General features: G+C 47.3%; 1 protein-coding gene across 1 annotated transcript; it reads left to right on the plus strand.

Annotated features, from left to right (window-relative positions):
• The first annotated feature begins 4,026 nt into the window (after positions 1-4,026).
• On the plus strand, positions 4,027-7,133 carry LOC109741956 (uncharacterized). Its single transcript, XM_045230304.2, has 5 exons — positions 4,027-4,039; positions 4,100-4,788; positions 5,059-5,195; positions 5,392-5,516; positions 6,787-7,133. The coding sequence occupies exons 1-4, from the start codon at positions 4,027-4,029 to the stop codon at positions 5,420-5,422; spliced, it is 870 nt and encodes a 289-aa protein (XP_045086239.1). The 3' UTR covers positions 5,423-5,516; positions 6,787-7,133.
• The last annotated feature ends 511 nt before the right edge of the window (positions 7,134-7,644 follow it).

Genomic DNA, 7,644 nt, shown 5'->3' on the forward strand with positions numbered 1-7,644 from the left:
TTCGAATTTGGGATTTAGGAATAGGGAAGTTTTTTTTTGTTCATTTTCGGACGTGCTATTTGTAACCTGTATTCCGGACCCGAGCTGGAGGTTGATGGGTTCAGGGTGCGAGGCGTTGTCGGTGTCAAAGATGGTGGCATGGTTTGGAGGGAGGTCAGGGGCGGCGGTTAGACATTCAGATCAAGCTGGCGTATGTGCTCTAACAGCATCTACATTCGGGCCTCTCATACCCGTCTCAAACGTTCGGGCAGGCCGTTCGGTCACTGATGGTTAAAAAAACCAACCCAACCGGACATCTCAAACCGCGGACAAACGTCCGGGCTGACCGGCACCTCTCAAATCCGGCCCAAACATAGGCGGGATATGGAGCGGCCCGGGCACGCCGCGCGTCCGCCTGACAGGCCCTGCCCACCGCCGAACCCACAGATGTCCCACAAAAAACCCCAATCTGGGCGCCTCGCTTCGGCCCCTAGCTCACTCTCTCTCACTCTGTCCTCTCCTCTCCCTCTCTGATTCTGATCCCATCCACTACAATGTCCAGCTGCGACAGTGACTCCGGCTCCGAGCTGGACTACGAGGAGGCCTTCCGCATTGCGCTGGAGCGGTCCAAGATGGAGACCGGCGGCAGCTCCGAATCTAGAGAGTCGTCGTAGCTCCTGCGTCGGAGCTGGACTCTCCCGGCCCGTGCACAGTGACACCAGGACAGCGCAGTCTGCACCGCCCCCGCACCGTCTCCTTCCCCTGCCGGCCGCTCATCCACGCGGGCAGCGGTGGGTTCTAGTGCCTGTGCCGCCGGCCCGCATGCGCGCCGCGATAGGCAGTGTGCACGGGAGAGGGACGCGGCGGAGCAGTCCGCGCGCCGCCGCCGTGGGATGGAGGTGGACCCTGACGAGGTCGCGCGGCTACTTGCATGGGTCTACCTTCGGTCCCTCACGACGGCGGGGCTGGATGCTCACCGCCTCTGACGGAAGAACGCCAAGACGCTCCGGCTTGCCATTGAGCAGTCGAAGCGCGAAGCGAAGAAGGCAGTGGCGGAGAAGGCTCGGGTCGCTGGGTTGAAGCGAGAGCAGGACAGGGCGGTCCGTCGGATGAAGGGTCTCATCGTCTTCTCCGACTCGGACTCCGACAACGGCGACTGCGACAGCTGCACCTCCTCCTCGGACGACCAAGACCCTCCACCAGCCGCGGATGCCTACAGCTACGCTGGCGACCGGAAGAGCAAAAGGCCCGGCGAGGAAGTGGTGAAGCTCTGACTACTCCATTTTTAGTTTCAAGTTCTTAGTGTCCGTCGTTTATGTAGGGGAACGCAACAGAAAACAAAAAATTTCCGACCTACGCACCAGCCCAGGACCACTATGGAGACTGCATACAAGGTTTGATCTTTTTCGTTACCGACTCGTAGCGCAGCGGGAAGTAGAGTCGATGACGATCGACGGTGCAGATCCCCGCAGCTAGGATTTACAACCTCCCAACCGCGAGGATGTATACCCTAATCTGCTCCTTAGACAGCCCTCCGGGAGGCGGTCGAACAGCCCCCCGGACGGTGTCGCGGACAGCCCTTTGGGAGGACCTTCGAAACTCGAACGGTCACTCGGACAGCCCTTCGGGAGGACCTTCGAAACTCGGGCGGTCACACGGACAGCCCTTCGGGAGGCACTCACGAACTAAGACCGAAACTACGATCTCTCTACAGAGTTGCACACATACGGTGTCATCTATCCGGCAGGGCTTCGCCGTCCAGAACTAGTTCCCACCGGAACCCAGACAGCCTTTCGGCTCTACGAAACTATTTCGCTGGGAGGGAGAGAGAAGCCAGATCATGCATGTCACTTGTATGTGAGAAGAGATGATCCTTTAGGCAGCCCCCTCCACCCCTATTTATAGGCCAAGCCCAAGGGTGGCTTCTCCAAGAAGCCAAGGGGGGAAATATCAAAAAGGCCCTCAAGGTGGCTTCTCCAAGAAGCCAAGCAAAAAGCACTTTCACTATTCATGACGACATTTTTCAGCGTCCGTTCGAACTGAAAATATTTATGTGGGCTCAGAACATTTCCAGTACCCACTAAAATAATTTGCAACGCGTTCCGAAACAATTTCGGTTTAGTGATTTTCATCTGCGAAAAGCAAACAAGAATGCGTTTTCACTATTCATGAAGACAATTTTTCACGTCCACTAAATCCGAAAATATTTCTGTGGGTCTTAGAATAATTCCAGTACCCACTAAAATTATTTTGGATTCGTTCTGAAACAATTTCAGATTAGTGAATTTCATCTGCGAAAAACAGCCAAAGCGGTACCGGCAGCTCCGAAACATTTTCGGTTTTTATTTCTGAAAATTCTAAAAAGTTTCCAGAATGATTCTGGCACCCTCCAAGAATTATCAGGCATGTGCCGAAACCATTTTGACTTAATGGCATACCCCTAAACAACTTTTTTGGTTTCACCGAAACTCATCCGGTGACCTCTCTCTGCGGTACGATTCCGCTATCCGAAACTTTTCGGTGTCCGAAACTTTTTCGGTGATTTTCTTTCAGACTTCCTGTCTAGTATTCAGCAGATAGATGACCCTTAAGCGTGTGACCCTATAGGTTCGGTGAAGTATAGACATGACCTGGAACCCCTTCCGATCAATGATCAACATCGGAGCCGTGGACACCCATATTGACCCCTATACCCACACGAATGAATATTCGAGTGAACCTCCAGTTGAGGTGAGCTATTCCTGTTGCTTCACGATATATCACAAAGACCTGAGGTGAGATTTATTGCATCCCCGTGGGCCAACACTAAGTCCACTATGCAAGTTACCTCATTACCGGTTTTGTTCTCTTTTCTCGTTTCGTGTTCCGGCATCCCCGTGATCAAATCACAAAGTGTCTGGCCAGACGATGATGGACACCGTAACACCGAGTGGGCCCGAGTATATCTCTCCATCGTCGAAGGAGCAAATCCCAATCTCGAGCTATCAAGTTACTTAACATACTTTCCCATGAACCCGTAAGCCGCCGTAATAGCCATCCAGTTACGGATAACGTTTAACAAACCCCAAAGTTCATGAAGCAAGCATGAAGAAACTCGACACTCTCATGGTCTAAGGAATTATGCAAACATTAACTATCTCTGTGTTATAAACCATTAACTTGTGACGAATGCATCTCATAGCATAACATCAATTCGGGTCGATTCAACACAAATGTCCTTCCTGACATTGTGCCCTCAAAGTTGCTTGGCATAGACATGCCCATGATTGGGAAAACATAATCATCATGCAACACTTGAGCTAGTCTTAGAGGCACGACTAGGAATACATTTTACCGTTTATTATTCCACACGTGCATATGGGTTCTCCCCAGAGCCTTTATGGATATACGGGCTCGGGAACCACAGCAGTTATAGCATGGAACATAAACATAATTATGAACAGGGAGATAATCAATAACATTTATTATTGCCTCTAGGGCATATCTCCTACAGTTTATGTGAATTATGTGAACTTTGACGATCTTTTGAAGATCCGTTGGTGATCTTTTGATAATCAGAATGTGCATTTCTATGTTCAATTCTATGTCTGTTCGATGATTTACGTAGTTTAGTTCCATGATGCATGCTTAGTATGGATATAGGTACCGGATATGAGACACACGGATGTGAACGACAAAATTTAAGGAGTGCCCGATTAGTGCCTGCGGGCGCGTCCGCAAGCGTTTGAGGGTCTGGATTTGCTAACCGGCCCTGTAGGCTGTAGATGCTCTAATGACTGCATTTCCGGCTCGGATATTTTTTGATGCTGCGTCGATAGTGTTTTCGTAGATATTCCCTGTAGATGCTCTTATGACTGCATTTCCGGCTCGGGTATTTTTTGATGATGTGTCCATAATTTCTACTTCTAATGTCTCAGTTGATAGTCTCCGTCGGTTAATTTTCATCCCATCTTTTCTGTTTTTTTTCGTCCTCCCTCCCACCTCAGCAGATAGACACGTCGAACCAAAAAACTCCCAGCGATCCCCCACACCCGTGCTATGTTAGCGATGTACTCCCTCCGTAAACTAATATAAGAGCGTTTAGATTACTATTTTAGTTATCTAAACACTCTTATATTAGTTTACGGAGGGAGTATTAGGTACGAGCGATTCCTCCGGTCGAACCATAGAAAAACGCCCGAAAAAAAATCTACGAAATTAAACCAGCGAAGAAAAACACAAACGAATCGCACGAGCGATTCCTCCTGCCCTCGAACCACTGGCACGCACGACTCGTTCGCCGCCGTCATCCATCCCTACGTCCCCGCCGCTCCTTCCTTCGCCCCTGCCTCTCCTATCGATCCCCTCAAGGACACGCCGCCGCCGTCGTGCGATCTTCAAACTGAAGCAGACGCACGAGATCGCCGCCGCGGCCAATCTCACAGCCAGCCAAACCGCACCACCAGCCGCCACGTTGATGCACTAGGGTTAGCGTCACCAGCCGCCACGCCGACGCCCACCCTCGCACCGGCATCACCTGAGGCAAAAAACCGCATAGACGCTCCTCTTCTCCCGGACAAGGTCTCAAAGGAGACGCCGCCGCCGATCCGGGGATACGCCGTCGCGAATCACCAAGACGCGGCCGTCGCGGACCACCAGGACGTCGGCAGCGGCGGCGCCTCAGATACGTCTTGGACCAGGACGCGGCCGTCGCCGATCAGGAACAGGACGCTGCTGTCGCGGATCCCAGGACACTGCCGGCGACGCCGCCTCAGATACCCACACCAACCGCCAGAGATGCCGCTGCCCACCACATCGACCAGCTCCAAGGTTTGTTCCTTCTCCTCTTCCTACCTTTTCTCACCAACGAGCAGCACGAGGATGCAGCAGCAGCCTGCTAAGAAAGAACCAAAGGCCCCTGTTCGTGCATCTCTTTCTATGTATGTGGATAAATGGGAGGCTGGGTTATGCAGTCGAGTTGTTTGATAAAATGTGCACAAAGAGCATGATCCATGGCTCTGTTTCTTCATGATTAATTTCTTCCTTCCTTGAGATGCACATGAACATTTTTCAGATGGTGGTACGCTGTTTTCTTGGCAGCGGCGTCGGGATCAGGCTCCAGTTCCCTACCCCACGTTGTTGTTGTTGTTGCTGCTGCTCCAGTTCCAATTCCAGCGAGTGCCAGCGATGGGGATGCTCGGCTCGCAGTCCCTGCTCTCATTTTCCTCCAGCCTCTGGTAACCCTCCTCCTCACCCGCTTCGCCGAAGCGGGATTCATAGGTTAGTTTAGTTTGGAGGGATTTCCTGTGGTTGTGCATGAATCCAGTGTTCACTGGGCTTGTATGTTTCATTCCTAACATGCTAGCTCCTGCCTAAACACGCATTAGAGAATCTCATGTATGTAACAGAAGATGCACAAATGTGGTTTTCCAGGGAGCATCAGCTACGTCTTATGTGGGGATGAACCATCAGCTAAAGGGAGTGATAGGAAAATATTTTGTTGAATGCAATGGGAAGGCGAAAAACGACACGCCTTGGTGAAGCAACTCTGAGATTCGGTAAGGCTAATCAAGTCTGCAATCAAATCCAAAAGCAGGGGCAGAGAAAAACGTTAAAATACTTTTTAGCTATTGATTGAAGTGACCGGTAATTAGTAGCAGGAGCAACAGTTGTAGTAAGAACCTACCTAGGCATATTTTCTCTCTTTCCTATCACATGGCACATTGAACAACTTTATAGTACAAATTTGTTCTTTTTTGTGTATATGACAAGTTGGCAACTTCACAAAATACATTCACATATGTTATTTTAAATTATCATGTCATGGAGGTTCTCGTTATTTCGAATCTTTGGTTGGAACCTTCATTTTGTGTTATTAAATGCACATGGTATTCATTTATCTCCATTATGGTGAGAAGACTTTGATCTTGATATATCAGATTTAAGCCTCCTACACCATAGGAGGTCCTCCTTTTGGTGATATTCACTCATATGCCATTTTAAATTATCATGTCATGGAGGTGCTGGGTATTTCGAATCTTTGGTTGGAACCTTCATTTTGTGTTATTAAATGCACATGGTATTCAGTTATCTCCATTATGGTGAGAAGACTTTGATCTTGATATATCAGGTTTAAGCCTCCTACACCATAGGAGGTCCTCCTTTTGGTGATATTCACTCATATGCCATTTTAAATTATCATGTCATGGAGGTGCTGGGTATTTCGAATCTTTGGTTGGAACCTTCATTTTGCGTTAAATTCACATGGTATTCAGTTATCTCCATTATTGCCAGTAGCAACGCACAAGCACTTTCTATTAAATGCACATGCTATTTTCTTTTGTATCATGTCATTTTGTGGTCATTAACAATCAGATGGATGAAACTGATCCTGTTTTGTGCATCATGGATTTTCCTCAACTGAATGTGTAGAAACATAAGTGTGTAATGTAGTAGCCCCTCTATTCCATTGTTATAAATATTATAGTTTTTCAACGTAACAGCTGTTTAAAAGGAAGTGATCACATCACTATTTAGATTTTACTTTTTTTTAATGCTTGAACATAAGATTAGTTTGTCCCCCTTATTTTTGCCCTTCATGCTAACATAATAAATACATATTTGAACTGAATTGGTTGTATTACATATGCCACGAAGGATGTCGCCGCTTGAAGCTCGATTTCCATCAGCCCCTCTTTTAATTCACTTGCATTGTTTCAGCTTTGCATTGTACTTCTTTGACGAATTACCTCATCCAATCGGCTTTAATTCAGAGCATCAATCTTACTAATTATCATTGCCTTAACTTTCCATATGAACCTCTTACAGGAAACAAGGACTCCTATTTGTCTGTAGAGCATGTGGAGCTGTTGGGCAAGCAGAGTTCTATCTGGGTATTCATGTAGCTGAGGATAAAAGGGAAAAGGAAAATCTCCAGGCTATCATGCATACCATGCATCTCTAAGGCTCATGCTGTGAGGTCATTTCAATTTTAATCTCTGGTAATTCAGTGTATTCTCAGACCAGTCAACCATTTATAGTTTTTCTAACTCACCTTTGTAAATATTTGGCACCACAACACTACGTAGTTTCTATGTTTTAGCTTTGAGTTGTCAATTTTGTAACTTTGCAGTGTTTCCTTTGATTTTGGCATGTATAAACTCATTTTTAATTTCGCGGTGTTCCTCCGATTTTGGTCATGAGTCGAACAACTGAGAATTCGAGCACCAAGTTGCCGCTTATCACTTCAGGAGAAATAGGTTGGCTGAACCTGTTGACTGTTGTTGTCTTAGTTGTTTGGATCTTGGGTTCATTATATCTTATATTGTTGTGAGCTATTTCTGATGCATTTTGTGATATTTATACCATAGTCTGTTCCGAGCTTCATAGAAATTTCTAAGGAATGAATAGATAATGGCATGCAAAGTTTAACTGTAATTATAAGTTCATAAGGTTTAATAGGTTCAGATATTGGTAGCACAATATCTGATGTTGTCATGATGGCGCTTCTGATTATATGCAAGTGCCTGGTTTTCAACACTCTTCCTTGTGCTGAAGCTTTAAATACCTATGAGACCCTCAGTTGCCGGGGAAATAGTTTGCCAGGCTGAAACAATCCAAACTTGCATAGAATCTATCTAGAGTAATCTGGTGATGTCCTTCAGAGAGCTTGCCTATCTATTATCC

This window comes from Aegilops tauschii, chromosome 6 (assembly GCF_002575655.3).
Source record: "Aegilops tauschii subsp. strangulata cultivar AL8/78 chromosome 6, Aet v6.0, whole genome shotgun sequence".
Classification (NCBI taxonomy): domain Eukaryota; kingdom Viridiplantae; phylum Streptophyta; class Magnoliopsida; order Poales; family Poaceae; genus Aegilops; species Aegilops tauschii.